This window comes from Bombyx mori, chromosome 24 (assembly GCF_030269925.1).
Source record: "Bombyx mori chromosome 24, ASM3026992v2".
Classification (NCBI taxonomy): domain Eukaryota; kingdom Metazoa; phylum Arthropoda; class Insecta; order Lepidoptera; family Bombycidae; genus Bombyx; species Bombyx mori.
In genome coordinates this window covers 8,717,985-8,741,155 of record NC_085130.1, presented here as the reverse complement: position 1 = coordinate 8,741,155, position 23,171 = coordinate 8,717,985, and the positions used below count along the sequence as shown (strand labels likewise).

General features: G+C 46.8%; 2 protein-coding genes across 3 annotated transcripts in view; both read right to left on the bottom strand.

Annotated features, from left to right (window-relative positions):
* The window catches only part of LOC101735465 (probable ATP-dependent RNA helicase DHX35), a 53,397-nt gene extending 51,664 nt beyond the window's left edge, over positions 1–1,733 (bottom strand). For both annotated transcript variants that reach the window (XR_005246158.2, XM_038019696.2), the window contains exons 1-2: positions 1,434–1,733; positions 370–635 (exon numbers count right to left, since the gene is read on the bottom strand). Coding sequence is in view for 1 of the 2 variants with exons in the window: in XM_038019696.2 (XP_037875624.1) it covers positions 370–635; positions 1,434–1,467 (300 nt within the window). In the remaining variant the exon portion in view is untranslated. The remainder of the gene's footprint in view (positions 1–369; positions 636–1,433) is intronic.
* A 2,736-nt stretch (positions 1,734–4,469) lies between these two features.
* On the bottom strand, positions 4,470–10,437 carry LOC101736788 (putative uncharacterized protein DDB_G0282499). Its single transcript, XM_062675742.1, has 2 exons — positions 9,880–10,437; positions 4,470–6,593 (listed from the first exon to the last, which is right to left on the bottom strand). The coding sequence occupies exons 1-2, from the start codon at positions 9,934–9,936 to the stop codon at positions 4,521–4,523; spliced, it is 2,130 nt and encodes a 709-aa protein (XP_062531726.1). The 5' UTR covers positions 9,937–10,437; the 3' UTR covers positions 4,470–4,520.
* Between the last annotated feature and the right edge of the window lie 12,734 nt (positions 10,438–23,171).

The window sequence follows — 23,171 nt, the reverse complement described above, 5'->3', positions numbered from 1 at the left end:
TTCAAAGGTCGAACAGTTGTTACACAGTAGGGACTTAGATCTAACATCTCAATGTCCAAGATGTTTGAGCTTTTTTTCCTACCTATTCACTAGTAGCCTAAGAAACACACAGATGGGTATGTGATGAGAGAGTTTGCTAAGATTATCCCTAGAAAGAGCAGTGCTTTGCAGAATTTACCACCAGATCTGAGTCAGAGGCTACTGAGAAACTCAGTGGATTGTATCTATGGGTGAGCTGCAGCAACCAATTAATATCACCACCACATTGCCTTATTAAAAATTCTATTTTTCTTAATCATGTTAATAGTTGTGACTATAATCCTGGAGTCATGGACAGAAAGGGAAGGAGATGAGAAAAACATGACTTACCTGTGGCACTTGAGTTGATTTTCCACATCCAGTCTCTCCGCAGAGCACTAAAGTCTGATACTTCTCCAGCAAATATAAAATATGATTTCTGTATTCAAAAATTGGTAATTTCTGTCTTTGACTCTCTAAAGGTAAGTGGTGGTAGCGATTATAAACGAAATTAGAGTGTGAGTCAGAATCAATGACAAGTGCTGAATCAGTGTTCGGATTTATAAGTGTTTCAATGGCTCCATCTTTGTTCCGAATTGGGTAGAGAGATTTGTCTTCTAGAAACATGCAGAAAACAAAAGTAGATAAGAAAATGTTTGTATGAGGAAGCATATAGGAGTATAATGAATTTGTGCATTTTCATCCATTGCATGTCTGTTCCTAGCACTGAGTAATCATGCATTCTGATTTTAGAAGCAAGACAGCCTTAGACAATTCAACCACACATCCCAAGATGGGTTCAGACAATATCTATCATGTGTCTATTGTCTAGACAAGTCATTAAGTTCCAGTGGTGACAACAATATAGACTTAAAGGTAGGTAGACAGTTTTATCTATTCCTAACATCCTAACTACATTCTTCATACCTACAATCATGGTATAGTAAAAACCTGTTAAACACTAGTGTGTGCAATATTATCATACTCTGGAATGAATTCCCCTACATTTCCCAAGAGCTACGACATATTTTTCTTTACAATATTTGAAAATATTTGTTGGTCTTCTTGACAGTAATGATGAGGTCGTGAATTGCTAGGCTCTGGGCAGTAAAAGCATCGAATTTTAAAGCGATGTCTGATCTAAATACACTGTCATACCAGGTACCAGTGATATCTCTTATCCAATAGAAGAACTGGGAAGAATCGGATTGGTGCTAACAATAACATTAGGAAATCTCCAAACTGTCGTAATGCCGAGCGCAATCGCTCTGTCGGTTAATCTTTCGAAGGGTTGGTCGTTTGCATCACAAATGTGGTTGGTACATGAATAATTTGTAAAATAAGTAGCACTTAGATTTGAGTTTAGTTGTAAATTTAAATGTTCTAAATCGCATCATAACCTCAAAGACACTTGCCTGGTTTAACAAATTTCAGGCGATTTCCAAGCATTGTGATTAACAAACACACAAATTTCTCTTTACATACATTCACTACACTATTAAAACGTTTTTAATACTAAACTAAAAAAGAAAACAAAATTGATTGCCGATTGATATTATCAAAAAGTACAACTTATTTTGTTCATTTCTGTTATGGTTTCTATTTCATGCATTCGTTAGTAAAGAAAAGAGATAAAATATAAATCGTTCGGTATGCTAGAAAAAATTATATCACCAACATTTTCTTGGATCACGGCTTAGATTTCGTTCAGAAATGAAAAGTACTTATTTGACTTTGCTTGATGTAGGTAATATTATAACGCAGTAGACCTGTAACACAATAGTAATGATCAAATCCGATTAACTCATTATTTTTCTAAGCAAGTACGTACTTTACACCACGAACTTCCATGATGAAGACACTTTAAAACTTAATACTCATGATTTTAAATAATTTATATTTTCGGGCTTATTAAGCTATAGAATATCCGTCACATTTTCTTCTTTTTTCAAAATTGGTGATAATTAAATTGTAATTAAATTGTAACTAACACTTTAGAGCTTAATCACTGGTTTCCGATTTTTGTGTATCTAATATTAAACAGCTTTCGTGGTCACAGACGACCGCTACGGGTGTTAGTCCTCAAATTTTTAATGAATACTTAAATTATTACCTGAAAATGTTCTGTTATATTTCAATACTGTTGCGTCGCTAAATCGGGAACAGGAAGGAGGTTTTCGTCCATCTGCTACCCCCATACCTATGAAGACAACTGCTTCTAGATGTCATTCTATAACGAGCGAGCTGGTAGGCAATGGCCGCTCTTACCAACCTGTATTCGTTAAAATACAGTGGCTGGTTTAAGGAAGGCCACGTGTGCCCACCGAGCAATTCAATCACTCGGAGTAGCCAAGGAAAAGAAGCTCAGAATATCGTCAATTATTTTTCATGATCTGGTCCTCAGAATGAAAAAACAGACCCCTAAAAATCGCCAGCCAATGTTTTTTTTTCTTTTTATTTTTATTGCTTAGATGTGTGGACGAGCTCACAGCCCACCTGGTGTTAAGTGGTTACTGGAGCCTATAGACATTTACAGCGTAAACTCGCCACACACCTTGAGATATAAGTTCTAAGGTCTCAGTATAGTTACAACGGCTGCCCCACCCTTCAAACCGAAACGCATTACTGCTTCACGGCAGAAATAGGCGGGGTGGTGGTACCTACCCGCGCGGACTCACAAGAGGTCCTACCACCAGTAATTACGCAAACTATAATTTTGCGGGTTTGATTTTTATTACACGATGTTATTCCTTTACCGTGGAAGTCAATCGTGAACATTTGCTAAGTACGTATTTCATTAGAAAAATTGGTACTCGCCTGCGGGATTCGAACACCGGTGCATCGCTAGATACGAATGCACCGGACGTCTTATCCTTTAGGCCACGACGACTTCAAAACTCTGTTTGTCTCTTGTTTGCTTGGTAGAAGTATCAAGCAGCATAATAATCCATTTATTAAAGTCTACAGCGGAAAGAAATCAAAAAGTCTGAAGTTTCTCAGTCAATACAAACTAAACATATTTTGTCATTATTCAAACTTAACGAACACTTAGCGTTGATCTATTACATTTGACTTAATGAAAAGTTTGAGAACTGTGCGCTTAGTGCGAGTTTCCGATCTCGATAGCGTAAAAGTTAAGCCTTTGTATGCAATTAGAACAGCGCCCCTAGCGGCAAACGGACGCAAACGATTCCATACAAATATGAGCTAACTTTTACGCTATCGAGAACGTTAAAAAACTCGCAATAAGCACACTGTTCAAGGATATTAATGGTTTCTTTGACACATAAAAATACAGTTCAGTAATTTACAACTGCACCATTACATTTGCAGATAAATCATCGAAATTTACGTTTAATAATGTATGGAAGATGTTTTATTTCGACATCAAGTAAATTTTGCAAGCAACACGCAAACTGAGTACCTATGCCAATCGCGTGATTAGAGTAATTCCTATTTTTAATTTAAAAATCCTAACTTCGTCGGTGTTGAGAAAAATATTTAATCGTGAAGTTCTCGTTAAATTCTTGTAATTGTTTTAGCATTTATTTTTCCTTGCATTCCTCTTTTGATGTTTTTTCTTTTTTTTTTTCAATCACTTTTCAGTAACAAGAACTTTCAAAATGTTAATAAATAAGTGTTACAATTTCTGAGATTAGTATTTCATTCGTTGAAGGACCAATCTCGGCCGTCTGTGCTGAAGGCGTGGTCTCACCGCTTGGCGAACCCGTCGGCCGGTCTCCGGACCGTCGCGTCGAGGTGGTGCGCCCGGTCCTCGCGGAATGGGCGAACCGTGACCAACCTTCCGGTTGACGCAGATGCTTACCGGCCATGGGTGTTTCGGCCGGTACTTGCATCGCATCGCCCGGAGGGAACCGACGATGGAGTGTCACCACTGTGACTGCGACGAGGACACGGTCGAGCATACGCTCGCACATTGCCCCGCATGGCTGGAGTAACGCCGTGTCCTTGTCTCGCAAATAGGACCGGACTTGTCGCTGCCGACCGTCATGGCTACGATGCTCAGCAGCGATGAGTCCCGGAAGGCGATGCTCGACTTCTGCGAGTACACCATCTCGCAGAAGGAGGCGGCGGAACGAGAGAGGGAGAGCTCATCCCTCTCCGCACCTATCCGTCGCCGCCGAGCCAGGGAGAAGGGCTTTTGCCCGACTCCGGCCCCTGTAGATGGCGGCTTGTAGGGCGATGTAGGGCGAAAACTTTATTCTCGGTTGTTCTGTTTTTTCAATCACTTTTCAGTAACAAGAACTTTCAAAATGCTAATGAATAAGTGTTACAATTTCTGAGATTAGTATTCCAGGTTCGTTGAAGGAATATTTTTTTAGAAATAGCTTTGTGGGGTTCGTGTGTTGCAGAATATGTCTCTATAGATTTAGGTGATCATTAAAAAATAAGAAATAGGCGAATTCTGTAAGTAAGAAATTACACGACTCTTTAATATACATATTTTTCATTTATTACATAATTAAATTATCTGTAGTTAATTAAATCATTGTAGGCGCAGGTAAGGTATTAGGGGCTGGATATTGCCAAAAATATTGTACAGGTTTAGTAAGGTACCTAGAATAAAGAAAATTTGGGGCCAAACTGGCCTTCCAATTATTCCAAAGCGGCTGCTGATAGTAAGCTTTAGAAACTAAACTGTTCATATTCAAATTTTGGGAAGGACTTGTGCTCTGCTGCATTTTCAAGTTGTCGCCATTACCGTTTAAGATATTTTGTTTATGTAATTCCAGAATGTCTTTCGGCTCCACATTGCACATCAATTTTTGTAATACATGCAACTGATTGTCTATGTTGTTTTCTTCGATCATTTTAGCTGTCGACAATCGGCCACTACTTAGCGTTAACGTTAAAAGGTCCTCTTTTGAATATTTTTGGAGATCAGCTGATACATCAGACACATTCGCAACTAAAACTAGATCGTGGTATAAATTTGTAGGTTGATCTTTTAATATCGGTTTTTTGAGAAGTAATTCGTAAAGTTTAATTATTGGTACTCGGTATTTCACATATTTTGTTTGAACAAATGGATCGATATTGAATATGTACGTTAATTCTACAAAGATGTCCTTATTCTTCATTGCGTCTATATTTATATTGTTCGTATTTATATTGTGTTGAATGGTTTCCATATTCATCTTATTTTGATCTGTGTTTTTTATTGTTTGTAATTGTAATAGATTATTGTTGAACGATGGATATGGGACATTCTGTTGTTGATTTATTTCCTGGATTTGATTCCAATATGGTGATTTACTCAATAATTCGAGAATACCATTACCAGCCCCGTTCTTCTGTAATTCGTTTGGTATTGCCTTTGTTTCAACATTTTCAACGGGTTTATCAATCGTTTGTGCTTTATTTAAATTATTAACGACTTTCAAATATTGTTCGAAGTCTTCTAATACTGGTTTATCCGTTAATGTATTAGGAGTATTTTTAAATACAAGACTACCTATCGGTTGATTTTGTTTGTTAGAAATTAAGGGAAGATTATTATCATTACCAAATTTTAGTAAATCTTGATCGGCATTCACTTGCTTTGGATGCATTTTCAGATTGTAGTCTGCTAATGCGTTCGTAATTGGATTAACTTCAGGAGTTTTCTGCATATACTTATTAAACAATATCGTTTTACTAAATGCATGATTGTTTTCTGGGCTCTCGATTTTGTTTCCGAATATATTTATTAAGGAGTCCTTCTTATTCGTTAAATTATCTTGCGATAAATTAAATAAGTTTATGCTGACATTATCTTGTGATAAATATTTTTTTAATTCCTCTTCGGCGTTTTGTTGTATTTTGTTGACATTGAAATCATGACTAACCGGACCGTTAGCAATATTTTTATGTAAATCAAACAGTTTCATTAAAACTGCATTTAAAATTTCGCTGATAATCTGTATTGCTTCTGGATTTTCGACTTTATACACAATATTTCCACTTTGGTCAATGCTTGAAGTAGATTTTACATGCGATTGTTGAATGATAAAATCATTCAACTGTTTCAAGTTGTCCGAATTTATGTTGTCGTTTGTGTCGAATAAATTATTGAAGGCCTTGGGCTTAAAGTTATAAAACGATATTATTATATTTTTGACAACTTCATCTGGTAATTTCCGAACGGAACCGCGTTGAGTGAAGCCCGTTTCCATTAAGTTTATATTTTTAGTGCTGTCAATCATGCTCGATGACATCGATGACAGTTCATTTTGACAGATATGGTTAATCAATTCGGTGCTCATTTTGAATTCCGTCATTAACTTTAAGGCGTCGCGGCAACCGATTTTGCTGTTAGGTTCATTATCGGTTATCCTAGTGTTTAATACTTGAAATTCTCCCTCCTTCGGTATCGGCTGAAGAGATGAAAACCGATATTTCTTATCAGTTGTTAATTTTCTTAACATTTCCTGAGCATCGTTCAGTATTAAATCAATTTTGTCATTTTCGATGTTTTGTTTGGATAACGCAATCCTAAATACGATCAGGATAGCTGCTATATTAGTGCAAGTACCGTTATCATTTCTTATTTGAAGTAGTTTCTCGGGAGCTCCCTGCGAAAGAAGTTACGATCATGATTTTAAAGCTATAAACAATTATTCTAATGAATATGTGTAATCTACTTCAGAACGTGAATGCTTTGCCCATTCATACTGAATGCGATAAAAATCCAGTTAACACATGACCTAGGTTTAACATCACAAAGTTTGAAGAGTGCAGGGGCGTCGTTTAGTGGGTGGGCCCTAAAATTTCTTGGGCCCGCGGTCTGCTCTCAACACCTGCAGATCGTTGAGTCCCACATACCCCGCGCGCCCCCTAGGCGCGGGGACCTCGTAGGAGGTTCGGACCCCGACCCGGAAAAAAAAAGTTTTGACATCACGGGTAAGTCCCAGCTAGATCATGAATTTTACGCAATTTTGACGAACCACTGACATATTTTGTTACTAAGCAATGATGTAGGGATAAATTTTAATATAAGATGAGGACACCGTACATAGTTCCATGGAGAAATGATGTCATATTTATATATATTTAGATATCATTTTCTCATTAGAAATAACTCTCAGACACAGCCCACTGAGTTTCTCGCCGGATCTTCTCAGTGGGTCGCGTTTCTGATCCGGTGGTAGATTCTGCGAAGCACGGCTCTTGCTAGGGTTCGTGTTAGCATCGTCGTCAGGTTTGAGCCCCGTGAGCTCACCTACTAGCCACTGTTACGCTGGAATAGCCACTCCAGGCTACCAGCTTAGGTAGGAAAAAAATATCATTCGAAATATAAGTATTAAGTCGGAATTTTTGCTTTTGAATGCGACGGATCGCGTGGTATGGGCATGTAATGCATAGAGAGAAGATGAATGTGACTAGGAGATGTATGGAAATGGTAGTGCAAGGTAGAGGGGGAAGAGGTCGATCGAAGAAGACGTGTATGGAGTGTGTGAATGACGATATAAGAGAGAGCAGTGAGTGTTGTGATGACGGCTGATAGAAGAGAATGAAAGAGAAAAATTAGCAGTGTCGACCCCACCTAATGCAATAAGGTGGAGAAAAAGAAGAAGAATGCGCTGTTTATGATTTTCAGGCTAAGGTTAAAGTAGAACTTATACTGAACCGTCACGTTTCGATGTAAGACCTACCAAGATGGCAGAGGACAGCATCGTATGGTACCGGGTGGATGCTACGCTGCTACGGATTTTTGGTGTTTTAGAAAATAGAAGTATCTGTTATTCGGTTTTGGATCTCATTCTCTGAGTAATTCTTTTTCTAGCCAACACCTGCAACACTTTGGTACCCACTGCCGGGCACGGGCTTCCCCTTTGTTATGCCATATTATTTGATCGCCCGCTACTCTCATCTATGTCTGATGAAGCTATTGTCACGGTAAGACTGCGGCAATTCTACCCGCTGTAATTTCGGGAAGGTTGCCGGAAAAAGAGATGCTTCTATTTCGAGGTGAGGTTTCCGAGGAGGTGGCGCGTGGCGTATGTGGGCTTTGACGGTCCGCAGATGCTAAGAGTGGATCACGGGCCCAAGGATATAGGTATTTAGGACCCTACGCACCGAATGACTCCCACTACACCCACCGACGTCCGATCTCTGCCCGGGGTCAGAACCCGGACCGAGTAGGGGGTTTCCTGCGGTCAAGACTACAACCAGACTCGCCACTACGACGCCTGATTGACAGGACGTCGAGGCGATCAGCAACGAGCAGCGACGCCGGTCTTTGCGGCATGGCGAAACGTCAGGTCGCCGTGAGACTGCTACTGGAGTTTCGGGATACCCCGCTGAGTTAAAACCAGCCTGCTGGATTGGAACGCGATACACTGCCGACCTGGTTGCTCTTCCAACGTCCAGCGACGACAGCAATGCGGTGTCGTCCCATCCTCCCGGTGCCAGCGCGCTAGAGTGATGGTAGCATACGACGCAGCCTCGACAACCTCAGGCTATTACCGGGAGGAGGTTGCCCCCTCACAGAAGCCGGACTTGGACGAAGCTCCTTTTTCACCTCCCAGATAATTTTATAATTAAAACAATGATTTTTATTTATGTGTTCTACTCCCCTTGTTTTCCTACCTATGCTGAAATAGCCTTGAGAGGCTATTTATAAACTTGTGAGTCGTCGTGGCCTAAAGGATAATAATAATAAGGATAATAATAAGATGTCCGGTGCATTCGTGTTGAGCGATGCATCGGTGTTCGAATCCCAGGCGGGTACCAATTTTTTTAATGAAATACGTACTCAACAAATGTTCACGATTGACTTCCGCGGTATAACATCGTGTAATAAAAATCAAACCCGAAAAATTATAATTTGCATAATTACTGGTGGTAGGACCTCTTGTGAGTCCGCACGGGTAGGTACCACCGCCCTGCCTATTTCTGCCGTGAAGCAGTAATGCGTTTCGGTTTGAAGGGGGGGGCAGCCTTATAGCAGCACTATACCGAAACCTTAGAACTTATATCTCAAGGTGTTTGGCGCATTTACGTTGTAGATGTCTATGGGCTCCAGTAACCACTTAACACCAGGTGGGCTGTGAGCTCGTCCACACATCTAAGCAATAAAAAATAAAAACTTGAATCTTCTCCTAAGCAAACATACTATTGGAAGATCTTCCTTTGTATTAGCTCATAATAACGTGTCCTGTTGCTAGCGGTGTTATCAGTTTTTTGAACGCACACAAACGTGTATACGTTAGTATTTTTCAATTTAGTTTTAGCGGCATCCCTACCAATCTCAGCTTCGTAGGAAAAGACGTGCGATCTTTTAAATGAGATGGCTTATTCAGTTACTACATATTTAAAAGCGTTTTTTGGAACGAAGTTTCTTATGGGTCGATGCGGAGGGGTACCCTAACCGAGAAAAAACGTCCGTAACGTAAGATTTTTATTAGTAATGCACAGTCTACGACTTAACTTTGTAATAAGGTACAAATTAGTAATGCACAGTCGACGACTTAACTTTGTAATAACGTACAAATTAGTAATGCACACAGTGTACGACTTAACTTTGTAATAACGTACAAAAAAATAACATTGTCATATTTTTTTATCATTCATTGACCACGATCTCAGAGCGTTCGTTTGCGCAATATACTAACTCTTATGCAAACAACCGTGAACGAAGTGTACCACAATAAGTTCGCACGTTACCGAATGACCGTGGGTTGTCGAGGCGAAACCTCCAGTTTTATTTTCTTTATACCTCGAATTGAACTTAAAATTAATATTTTTATAATAAAGAACTTCGTTCCTATCCGGTGTCCCACAACACCACACATCTTTTTTTTATAATTTATCGGTTCTGTTACGAACAATCCTATTTAAATTCCGTCAAAGACATACCCAGGTCAGTTGAGTCGTTGCCAAAACAATCGTTGCGATGAAAACGTATGACTTCATCGCGATGAAGCGAGAACGAAAAGTGTTTTTCTCGCATTGAAAACACGTAAAATTATAGCCGTTTCGCTAATTGAAAGTATGTTTATAAAATCGATTGTAAACGAACATTTATTAAATATGTTTCAATTAAACGTTAAGGAACCAAATCGAATCGGGCTCACGTTTTATTATAAGTATTTCCCGCTTCAGATTCTAATGCGTCGACTTTTCTATTTAATTAATGGGTATTAGCGTGATTGATTCGATTGGCGAAAGGCGATTGCATGCAGCAGAGATGCAATGGATGTTTGGTGTAACGAGAATGGATAGAATACGGAATGAATATGTTAGAGGAAGTCTGAAAGTGGCACCTGTGACAGAGAAGCTGAGAATTGCGCGTTTGGGATGGTATGGACATGTGATGAGACGAAATGAAAATGAGGTTGGTAAGAAAATGTTAACTATGAATGTGGAAGTATATAGAGGAAGAGGTAGACCTAAGAAGAAATGGATGGATTGCGTGAAAGACGATTTGGGAGTGAGCGAAGAAATGGTATATGATTGAAAAGTATGGAAGGAGAAAACATGTTGCGCCGACCCCAGGTGACTAGGAGAAGGGCAGGATAATGATGATGATAGCGTGATTGATTCGACTTGGTTGACGTTCTAAGGAATGTGCGTATTTGAGGCGTTTCGTGACTATCAAAGGTGAAGGTCGAATTAAATTACGTACTACGAAGCGAAAGACTAAATTGTGCTTTCCGCATTCTATCTAACTGTTCTTCCTGTGGCAAATTCATCTTGCACCGATTGCTACCTTATTTGGATTGAAGGAGGATTACGATGATTAAGGAAACTATAATGAAAACAAAATACCTAAATACAGGATGGTGTTGCTGGCGAAATATTCTAGAAAACAAAAAAAAAACGTAATGAAAATAGCTTAGCACATGTTTTTCATTGCCCGGAATCGCAAGAGCGGATAATACCTACAGATTGCGGTGCTGCAAATTTCTCTCCCAAATATGGAAACTGCCTTTTTCTCCTACCTACGCCGAAATTTCGGTTTTCCTCCCGCTGTACAGGGAAGAAAGTGCAACTTTTAGTCCCTGGGTACTGACAAGTGCGCATGCGCGTTAGTGTTTACGTCTGCCCTCATGCACATAAAATTCTCCGCCATTGTTGTGCTCGGGTAAATTTGCAATATTGTGTTTAGTGTAAAAGTGAAATAAACAAAAGGCAATAAAATTTATTAGTGAAGTATTAAACAAATACTTCAATAGTAGTAGTTATATTCAATTAGTAGTAGTTTATTTCAAAATTAAAAAACAGTTCAATTGTTTTTTATGAGTACGGGGAGCTAGCTCCAACTGGACCCCACCGGGGTTTCGACCCTGGACCCCGGCTCTGTACTCCACGAACTTTCGGCCCGGTAGGAGAAAAAATAGTATGTGCACCGCGGGAGAAAAGTAGGACATTCCATCCCGCGTGTTTGCCTGTACTGTTGTTTTAGGTTAAGAAGGCGATGAAGTCTAACGGATAGAACGCCGGGGTTCTCGCTTCGAGTGCCGTGTCTATGTCTCGATTTAATCCCGCAGACTGGTACAATTTGTTCTAATGAAACTTACTTGACATCTTCACGAACCACTTCCACGATGAAGGCATAAATAATGTGGTAGTACTGAGTATAGTTACAACGACTGCCCCACCCTTGAAACCGAAACGCATTACTGCTTCACGGCTGAAATAGGCGGGGTGGTGGTACCTTCCCGTGCGGACTCACAAGAGGCCCATAATTACCACCAGTAATTATGCAAATTATAATTTTGCGTGTTTGATTTTTATTACACGAGAGACTGAGATAGAGAAGGAGAATTCTTTATTGTACAAAAATTAATAAAGAATGCGAAACAGTTATAACAAAAAGTAGGCGGTCTTATCACTAAGAGCGATATCTTCCAGACAACGATCAGGAGCATAAAAATCCCAAATAAATATCCCAAAACGAGTTTAACGAAGCAATACATACAGTAGAAGCTCTCCACGCCTATTTAGTTTATTTATCAAGGTCTTTCCCGATCACCGTTGACACCACCGTATATTATTCGAGTAGAAACAAGTCCCTAATTGCAAGTGAGCTCGAGAACGCAGCCATAACTCTCAGACAGTGGTTCTAGAAATGGCGTATATTAAGCCAGCGAAAAGCACAGCATTGATCTTTCAAAGGGGGATCTTTCTTACTCAACCCGTATCTCCTCCCGCATTAGGCGTAGAAATCTCACAGGCGCATTAGGCGTAGAAAACTTTCCACCTACCAAAAATCAAAAGTAATCTTGGCCAGCACTCTCCTGTCTATCGTATGACTTCCCTGGCAAATAGTATACGTGATGAAATTGACATATTTGTTTGCCATGCTTCTCTAGCCTCACTTAAAATAAATTTAAGTTCCGTGATCCACACCGAGCTGTAGATCAACCACATTTATTTTTATTTCTATAGAACATTAATTTCCCTCTTTTTTTTATTTTTGATTTTCATTGTTTTTTTTTTTTTGTAAGTTTGTATATGCAGTTTTTTTTTTGTTTTCTTTGTCTTAATTTAATATTAGTTAACGATATTTTTATCTTAAGTACAAACGCTCTTAAGCAAGATGTGTTCACACCCAAAAGGGTGAATTCTATAATGTATTATTTTATGTAAATAAGTTCAATCAGTTCAATCAGTGTGCAGTTTTGTGACCTAATAATCCCCGATCACTCTCTTCGGCCAACCCATACCGTGGACTAGAAAATGATTGATTTTTTTTTTTTTTTTTTTTTTTTCCTACCTAAGCTGATAGCCCTAGCGGCTATATCAGCGTAGCCCTAACTTTAGTAGGTGAGCTCACGGGGCTCAAACCTGACGATGTTGCTAACACGAACCCTAGCAAGAGTCGTGCTTCGCAGAATCTACCACCGGATCGGAAACGCGACCCACTGAGAAGATCCGGCGAGAAACTCAGTGGGCTGTGTCTGAGAGTTAATTTACTCGTCGAGCCCTTCGTCGCAAGCGACGGGTTCGACGAGAACGGTGACCGGTGCTTGAATTACCTAAAAGCACCGTTAGTGGATCGGGCGGGTCCGAGATGACGTGTTTTGGGCGACGTCGACTGCTTTCCATTCTGTCCGCAGGATCGGGAATGTAGTTACCGGCGGCCACGATGAGAGGGTTCTCGTGTCGTGCCGCTTTATCGAAGTGGCGCATGGACGCCGACTGAAGATACTTACTGATGGACTCTAAGTCCAGGTCGTCATGGAGGTCGACGTTCCTGACGAACCACGGGGCTCCGACGGCTATCCTGCAAAAACGGGATTGAATAATTTGAAAGGATTTTAAGTGTATGCGGGCCGCGTGAGCGAACACTACACTTGCATAGGTCATGACGGGGCGTATGCAAGTTTTGTAGAGTGTCACCTTATTTCTAAGGGACATTTTACTTCGCCTACATATCATCGGGTAGAGACGTCCTAGGATGAAGGCGGCACGATCGCGTACCGTCTTGATGTGGGGGCGGAATGTCATCCTACTGTCGAGGGTGACGCCTAAATATTTGACCTTCGGGGCCCACGGTATGGGCTGGTCGTACATCGTGATTGGGCGAACGGCGGGGGCGGGGGTGTTGACGCGCCTAGTCGGGAGAGGGATGCTCAGCGTGGTGTTCGGAGGGCGACCCCTTTTGAAGAGCACCGCTGTGCTTTTCGTGGGGTTAATGTCGATGCGCCACTTCCGGAACCACTGTCCCATGGTGGTAGCTGCAGTCTGAAGTCGTCGATGAAGCAACGCCTTCTTCCTACACGAGTAGTAGATGGCGGTGTCATCGGCGAAGAGCGCCAGATGGGTCTCCGGAGACCGGGGTATATCGTTAATATACAAACTGAATAGTAACGGGGAGAGGGCGGAGCCTTGCGGGACTCCGGCTGTGACGTGACGGGGCCGGGAACGCGTTCCCTCGACTCGATATCGGAACGAACGGTTCGACAAGTAGTCTCGTATGATGAGCACGAGCCTGTCTGGCACTCCCATGTTATACAGTTTGTATATCAAACCGTTGTGCCAGACTTTGTCGAACGCCTTCGCTATATCGAAGAAGAGGGCTCCTGTCGGAATGGGTTTCCGCCTGTTCAGCCCTAGTAAGATGTGCTCCGTGAGGCGGTGCACTTGATGGACGCACGAGTGTCTGGCGCGGAATCCAAACTGCTCGTCTATAAGAATTTTATTCGCGGATACGAAGTCCCAGAGGCGTTTACGAAGGAGCCGTTCGTATAGTTTGCCTATCGCCGGGAGGAGACTGATGGGGCGGTAACTCGCGGTTTCGTTCTTCGGTTTGCCCGGCTTGTGTATGCCGATAACGTCCGCTTCTTTCCACGCCGCGGGAAAGATGCAGTTCGTCATAGCAGCATTTAATATGGTGGCCAACATCGTTATCAGTTGGGCTGGTAACAATTTAAGCGCGCGGTTGCGGATGCCGTCGGAGCCGGGAGCTTTCCGTGGTTGTAGGCTATCGATCGCCTCCTTGACCTCGGAAGTGGTAATGGGGGGTAACGCGTCCGAGGGCGGCAGGGAAGCTCTGCGCTCGACCTCCCTGTCGACGAACTCGGTGTGTTCGGGGTCCGCGTGTTGAGTGCTGGTGTTGCACTGCTCTTGCAGTGCATCGGCCAGCAACTCTGCCTTGTCATCGTCATCGTAAGCCGGTGGTTGGCCTGAGGGGCGTACGAGAGGCGGCATAGTGGCTATAGTTTCGGACTTGAGGGTCCTAGCTAGTTGCCAGTATGCTTGGTGAGTGGGCGCGAGTTCTTTTAAATAACTATCCCAGTTTTCGTTTCGGGCGTCGCTCAAGCGGGATTTGACCTCCCGCTGTAAGCGACGCATCCGAGTCCGGTTTGAATCCGTGGGATATCGATCGTAGGCCCGGATTGCCGCGTTCCTAACTCTAACGAGGTCCCTAAGATCGGGGGAAAGTCTGATGCGGTGGAAGCAGTCCTCCACATCAACTTGCTTTGAAGATCTTGTGATCGCCGTCGAGACGTGATCAGTGAAGATGTTTATGGATTCGACGGTATCCTCGGGGGATGGAGTTGAATCCGGGCCGCAAGGGAGGATTGGTGGAGCGGTGTCAGCTAAGCACGTGCCCAGCTTCTTCCAATCCACCATGGTCCTCGTATCTGGTTCGCGGTTGAGTGGGCGACCGAGCTGCATGACGACAGGTCGGTGGTCTGAGTCGAGTTCTGACATTGCCTCGATGGAGCGTAAGCGCAGAGTTACGTTCCTCAGCAGTGCCAGATCTATTGTGCTCGGACGACGCGCGGCGTTGTACGGATAGCACGTGGGGGTCGGGGGGTTGAATACTTCGAATGTGAGGTCGTCTATGAACGCGTCGAGACGCCTACCGTTCACATTCGTGCGATGGCAGTTCCACCTAGTGTGGTGGCAATTTAAATCGCCTGCCAGGATGACCGCGTCCCCCATACCGAACAGTGTCTCGAGGTCACTGCTCAGGAGGGGTTTGTCAGGGGGGAGATAAACGGATGCGATGACGATCGGCTGGTGTCCCGTCAGCGCGATGCGGCACACTGACGCCTCGATATGTAAGAGCGAGGGAGTATCGAGAGGGACGCAGTGCAGGGCCCTCCTATAGTAAATGACAGTCCCGCCCTTGCGGGCGGAGAGTCTGTCATTCCTAACCATGACGTAATTCGCGACTTTGGGGTCGCGACGCGAGGGCTTTAGGAAGGTCTCCTGCACCAGAAGGATGTCGATGAGATTATCGCGGAGAAACTCATATACTTGATCGCGCTGACGCGCGAGTCCGTTAGCATTATAAAATGCTAACTTTATAGAACGCGGTTTTTCCCTACCGTTGCACGCCATTGATTACCGGTAATCAAACCAGCGTGCGCTGGACGGACTCGATGACGTCGATGTACTCGAACGTCGCGTTTAGGCGGTCTTCGGCCGTGACCGCTCTGCGCATGGCGTCGGCGAACGCACGCATGCGGTCGATATTTATCGCGGCGATGTAGTCGCGAATAATTGTAAAGTCGTTTACAGCAGGCCGCGCGGGGCCGGGGCGAGGCGCGGGACCGGGCGCGGGGGCGGGGCGCGGCGCGAGCAGGGGCTGGGGTGCCGGTGGTTTCCCTACCAGCGTGAGCGGCAGCGGTTTTGCCCACGCGGAGACGGTGGGCACCGGTGCCGGCACGAAGGCAGGCTTCGGCGCACGGGGCGCCGAAGTCTTTGGGCCGACGGTTTTTGGGGGCGCGTTGGCCAGACGCTTCCGCGGGGCCTTGGGGCATCCGCGGTAGTTGGCTGTGTGGCCCTGCTTCTGGCAGAGCACACAGCTCGGAGGTTCGGTCGCGGTCTCTTTGACCCGCGAACAGTCGGCTGTCGCGTGGTCACCGAGGCATTTAACGCACCGCGGACGCGCGTGGCAGTTGCGCGCGGAGTGGCCGTACAGCTGGCAGCGGTGGCACTGCCCGGGAGTGCCTTTTCTATATGGGGCCTCGACGGTGACCCCGGATAAGCCGCAAACGGTGCGGAGGCTTGAGGCAATCCGTTTGCCTTCGGCGGTTGGTTCTAACGCGACGAGAACCATATTATATGCGAATTTATCGCGCCCGCTGTGCATTCGGTGCACGCTTACAATCGGGTACGCCTGCCCGATGAGGTCCTCCTTGACCAGCTCGACGTCGAGCTCCTTCGGTACTCCGCGTATTACTACGCGGAGCTCGCGATCCTCCTGGAGCGCATAAGTGTGGAAGCTTATGCGTTCCTTTCGGAGGTGGGCTGTCAGCGCCCTGTGGTCGTCCGGTGAGGCCGTTTTTATTTGAATGCCGTGCGCGATGTTACGCGCATGGATGACGTTTACGTTTTGTGCCTTACAGGCACGGGATACGCGATCCCACGCGGTCTTATCTTGCAAAATTACCGGCGGCGGCGCGGGAATTTTGCGGACGGACGCGGGTTGGGGTCGCGGCGACGGGGTTGCGCGGCGAGGGGAGTCGGGTGAGACCACGACTTTAGGGCGCGACGCGTTCGCGGCCTTTGGCTGTTTCGGCGCCGCGGACGGTTCCACGGCGCGGGCGCGTTTTTTCCCGCGCGCGACGGTGGTGAACCCATCGGAGGTTCCGGGTTCGGGGCTGGCGGCCGACTCGAACTCCATCTCCGACTCGGAGTCGGAGCCGGAGCTCGATGCCGCGCAGGACGCTATCGACGCGGGCGCGGGGGTGGGGGGCGACATCGGCGAGTCGCGGAGTGCCGGCGCGGGAGGCGATAACGGCGAGTCGCGGATGATAATCGCGGCGGCGGCGGACGAACCATCGGGGTCCGATTGCGTGGCCTTGTAGGCCTCAAAACGGGACATAATGTCCGGGCATATTAATTGCACGAACTGCGCGAATAGCGCGCTGTTCGTATTCATGTTGGTTTTCTTGCCCGGGGGGGGCGTCCCCGGGACTTAAGGCACACTCGCCGAAAGGCGAGTCCCCTGAGTGGGAGTTCACCCCCTGAGCTTTACCAGCTCCAAGGGGGGGGAGTGCCTTTGCCGTGAAAACGGCAGTCAGCTAGGATTGGGGTGGAGAGTTTGGAGGGTGGGGCCCCACTGGGTTGTGAGTGCCACAACAAGCGGTGATCGCAGTGGGGGTTCAGTCTTTAAAAAGACTGTTTTGCACGCCGAATAAGATAATTAAATTTAATAAATGAATGGATGAGTGATAATGATAATGAGTTGGCGTTTCGAGTGCACAACAACAAGCTCAAACTGTTTTTGAGATTCAAGGTCGCGACGCCAGCGACAGCGCGTCGAGAATGCACAACAATGTCGCGATCTATGCGACAACGACAATGTCGGGCAACTCACAACTCACGTTCGCGACGGCAGCGACAATTTTTCTCAAAAACGCGTCCGGACCAAATGGTGTTGCAATCGGAACTGAATGAATGATTGAATAATTTCTCTTATGTCTTATAGCAATCCAAACGCCTGCCGTGTCTGATCGCGTGCCGCGACCAATCAGGGACTCTCGTTGTCGGCTCCCGGCGCGACTCAAAGAGTAGCGACCGAAGGGCTTTCCCTTTGGCAAGCCGCGCTCGCGCCCTTTCGTGCGCCGACAGTAGGGATGTCTCCCATCATTCCGATTTGAGCAACCGACGCGCGTGGACGTGCTCATTGTTTTGTCGGAAGTGACTACCGGTGATAATAGATCATTGTTCGTGGCACATCTGTGGCCCAAGTGTTTCTCGGAATTTGTACCTGCGCCTAATTGCAAGGCATTGCCGCCCGGGAACTGTGCAGTGGTTCTATTCACTCTAATTCTATTCTACTTATTCTATTCACTAAAATTTCTAAAATTCCTAGAATCGCTTCGGCCAATTTAGTGTTACCGACGCAGGGGCCTCGCCGCAAGGCGAGCGCGTGTTTAAGTCCCGGGGCCGCCCCCCCCGGGCGAAAATCACGTAAAGATGGAGGAAAAACTTTTCATCGACTTCATTCGGGAAAAATATCCGTCAATCGCGCCCGAATTCGAAGCCTATAGGGCCTCATTTGGTAATTATTCTCCCCCCGCATCTCTCGCCGCCGTCGCCAAACATGCCTCGCAGGCATGCCTCGCGTGCCCCGCCGCCGGTCCGTGTTCAAGCGCACGTACGCACGCCGCCGCCGTAGCGTCTAACGCCCCCGCCCCCGCTACCCCCGCGCCCGCCTCAATCACGTCAGTTTCGTCCGTCGCGACCTCAATAGCGTCTAGTTCAGGCTCCGATACCGAATCGGAGATGGACTTCGAGTCCGCGACTAGCCCTCAACCCGGAACCTCGGATGGGTTCCAAACTGTAACGCGCGGTAAAAAGCGTACTCGCGTCGTGGAGTCCCGGAGCTCCATGACGAAGCAAACCAAGTCCGCGACCGCCTCCCGACCGCAGGTAGTCGTAACGCCGGAGTCGGACTCCGCCCGCCGCGTAATCCCACCGCCACGCCCAAAAACCGCGCCCGCGCCTAAAACAGTTGTCCCGCCCCCGCTGATACTCCAGGAGAAGTCAGTGTGGAATCGCGTATCCCAGGCCCTTCAGGCCAACAAAATTAATTATACCCATGCGCGTAACGTCGCGCATGGGATTCAGATTAAGGTCGCAACGCCGGGCGACCATAGGGCCCTCTCTGCTTACCTCCGAAAGGAGAACATAGGTTATCACACCTATGCTCTTCAGGAGGACCGCGAACTCCGCGTAGTGATACGTGGAGTCCCCAAGGAACTCGACACAGACTACGTAAAGGAGGATCTGATCGGTCAGTCCCTCCCAATAATTAGTGTGCACCGGATGCACAGCGGACGCGGCAGACAGCCGTACAATATGATTCTCGTCGCGCTAGAATCAACCCCGGAGGCAAAGAAAAGAATCTCATGTCTCAAAACGATATGCGGCCTCTCCGGGGTCACCATCGAAGCCCCCCATAAACGTGGTACTCCCGGGCAGTGCCACAGGTGCCAGCTCTATGGCCACTCAGCGCGTAATTGCCACGCGCGCCCCCGCTGCGTGAAATGCCTCGGCGATCACGCAACCACAGAATGTTCGCGTGTTAGGGAAACCGCGACGGAACCCCCAAGCTGTGTCCTATGCCTTAAGCAAGGGCACCCGGCAAACTACCGCGGATGTCCTAGGGCTCCGCGTAAACGCCTGAACCACCCAGCCCCCCGAACCGTCGACCCAAAGACTTCGGCGCCTTCAGTGCCGAAACCAGCCTTCGTACCGGCTGCGGTTCCCACCGTCTCGGCGTGGAAAAAACCGCTGCCGTATACGAAGGAGGGAACACAAAACGTACCCCAGCTCCCGCCTGCGACACGTCACGCGCCTCAGCCCCTGCTCGCACCTCGCCCCGCGCCCGCGTACCGCCCCCCGCAACCCTCAGTCGTCAACGACTTCGCGCTCGTGCGCGACTTCGTCACCGCGGTAAACTTTGACCGTCTGCGATCGTTCGCAGATGCTATCCGTAGGTCGGTAACCCCCGAACAGCGGCTCGCGGCCGCTTTCGATCACATGGACGTCTACGAGTCCGTGTCTCGCACGTTATAAAAATTCTTTACCGGTAATCAATGGCGCAAAAAGGTAGAGAAAAACCGTATTCCCTTACGTTAGCATTCTACAATGCTAACGGACTCGCGCGGCAACGCGATCAAATTTTCGAATTCCTCCGCGATAATCTTGTAGATATTTTGTTAGTGCAGGAGACCTGTCTGAAGCCCTCGCGTCGTGACCCGAAAGTCGCGAATTACGTCATGGTTAGGAATGACAGACTCACCGCCTCCAAAGGCGGGACTGCCATTTACTATAGGCGGGCTCTGCACGTTGTTCCTCTCGATACTCCCTCGCTCTTACATATCGAGGCGTCAGTGTGCCGTATCTCGCTGACGGGACACCAGCCGATCGTCATCGCATCCGTTTATCTCCCCCCGGACAAGCCCCTCCTGAGCAGTGACATCGAGTCACTGTTTGGCATGGGAGACTCCGTCATCCTGGCAGGCGATTTAAATTGCCACCACACTAGGTGGAACTGCCATCGTACGAACGTTAACGGTAGGCGTCTCGACGCGTTTATAGACGACCTCACTTTTGAAGTAGTCGGTCCCCCAACTCCAACATGTTATCCGTATAACATCGCGCTCCGTCCGAGCACTATAGACCTGGCATTGCTTAGGAACGTAACTCTGCGCTTACGTTCCATCGAAGCACTGTCAGAGCTCGACTCAGACCACCGACCTGTCCTTATGCAGCTCGGTCGCCCTCACAACCCAGCCACTGTTACGAGGACCATGGTGGATTGGAATAAGCTGGGCACGTGCCTAGCCGAAGCCGCTCCGCCAATCCTCCCTTACGGCCCGGATTCGAATCTATCCCCCGAGGACACCGTCGAATCCATAAACATCATTACCGATCACATCTCTTCCGCGATCATTAGATCTTCAAAAGAAGTCGATGTGGAGGACAGCTTCCACCGCATCAGACTGTCCTCCGAACTTAGGAATCTCTTAAGAGTTAGGAACGCGGCGATCCGGGCCTACGATCGTCTTCCCACGCATTCAAACCGGATTCGGATGCGTCGTCTACAACGCGAAGTCCACTCCCGCCTAAGTAACGCGCGTAACGATAATTGGCATAGTTATTTAGAACAACTCGCGCCCTCCCACCAAGCATACTGGCGACTAGCTAGGACTCTCAAATCCGAAACTACCGCTACTATGCCTCCCCTCGTACGCCCTTCAGGCCAACCACCGGCATTCGATGACGATGACAAGGCTGAGCTGCTGGCCGATGCACTGCAAGAGCAGTGCACCACCAGCACTCAACACGCGGACCCCGAACACACCGAGTTAGTCGACAGGGAGGTCGAGCGCAGAGCTTCCCTGCCGCCCTCGGACGCGTTACCCCCCATTACCACTGACGAAGTTAGAGACGCGATCCACAACCTCCAACCTAGGAAGGCACCCGGCTCCGACGGCATCCGCAACCGCGCGCTAAAACTCTTGCCAGTCCAACTGATAGCAATGTTGGCTACAATTTTAAATGCCGCTATGACGCACTGCATCTTTCCCGCGGTGTGGAAAGAAGCGGACGTTATCGGTATACATAAGCCGGGCAAACCGACAAACGAAACTTCTAGTTACCGTCCGATTAGTCTCCTCCCGACGATAGGAAAAATTTACGAACGGCTCCTTAGGAAACGCCTCTGGGATTTTGTTACCGCGAACAAAATTCTCATAGACGAACAGTTCGGATTCCGCTCTAAACACTCGTGCGTACAACAAGTGCACCGCCTCACGGAGCACATCCTGATAGGACTAAATAGGCGTAAACAAATCCCGACCGGCGCCCTCTTCTTCGACATCGCGAAGGCGTTCGACAAAGTCTGGCACAACGGTTTAATTTACAAACTGTACAACATGGGAGTGCCAGACAGACTCGTGCTCATCATACGAGACTTCTTGTCGAACCGTTCGTTTCGATATCGAGTAGAGGGAACTCGTTCTCGTCCCCGTCAACTGACTGCCGGAGTCCCGCAAGGCTCCGCGCTCTCCCCGTTATTATTTAGTTTGTATATCAATGATATACCCCGGTCTCCGGAGACCCATCTAGCGCTCTTCGCCGATGACACGGCTATCTACTACTCGTGTAGGAAGATGACGCTGCTTCATCGGCGACTCCAGATCGCAGTAGTCACCATGGGACAGTGGTTCCGCAAGTGGCGCATCGACCTTTTCGATACTTGGAATTTTGTATCGATACATCGATGTATAAAATAATAATATAGCTCAAAAATATCGATACATTGAAAAAATAATATCGATATTTTTTCAACAAGCCTAGCCGACAGCCGACAGATCACCCGCAACCACCGAAGCATACACACGAGAATACGTCCGCACCTCGCTCGCTACCATTCCTTTTCGAACTTGTTTGTGGGACCCCCTGGAGTATACATACCCAGTGCTCCAGCTGGACAACACAAAACTCTTCATTCAATTACAGATGAGTGAACCAAGAAAAATGTCTAATGAAAACGTCCCTAGTTCTATCTAATCTATCTATCTATCTATAGATGTTGGAGTATTTCCACTTTCGGGTAGCGACATGGTAAGCGGGTGGTCTTCGTAAGTCAATAAAACCAGAAATGTTAACTCAGAGCGTATATTACGCAGGAGCGTTCTGTCTGATACGGTGACTCGCTCGCTTCTGAGCTAAGGATTTTTTTTTTTTTTTTCTATGCTGATAGCCTTGAGAGGCTATTTCAGCTTCCCCCTAACGTTTGTAGGTGAGCTCGCGGGGCTCAACCGGAGAGTTGCTAACACTGACCCTAGCAAGAGCAGTGCTTCGCAGAACCTACCACCGGATCGGAAACGCGACCCACTGAGAAGATCCGGCGAGAAACTCAGTGGGCTGTGTCTATGGGTTAGTTCGCTCGTCGAGCCCTTCGTCGCAAGCGACGGGTTCGACGAGGACGGTGACCGGTGCTTGTGGTGCCTAAAAGCACCGTTAATGGATCAGGAGGATCCGTAATGACGTGCTTTGGGCGACGTCGACGGTTTACCATTCGGTCTACTGGTTCGGGTATGTAATTTCCAGCGGCTACGATGAGAGGGTTCTCATGTCGTGCCGCCTCAAAATGGCGCAGCGATGCCGACTGTAGATACTTACTAAATGAGTCGAGCTCCGGGTCATCGTGGAGATCCACGTTC

Bases quoted from the DNA above. Each gene is read 5' to 3' on its own strand.
- LOC101736788 (XM_062675742.1), bottom strand. From the start codon at position 9,936: ATGAAGTCATACGTTTTCATCGCAACGATTGTTTTGGCAACGACTCAA. The intron at 6,594-9,879 runs GTATGTCTTTGA...CTTCTTTCGCAG, and splicing joins CAACGACTCAACTGACCTGG to GGAGCTCCCGAGAAACTACT.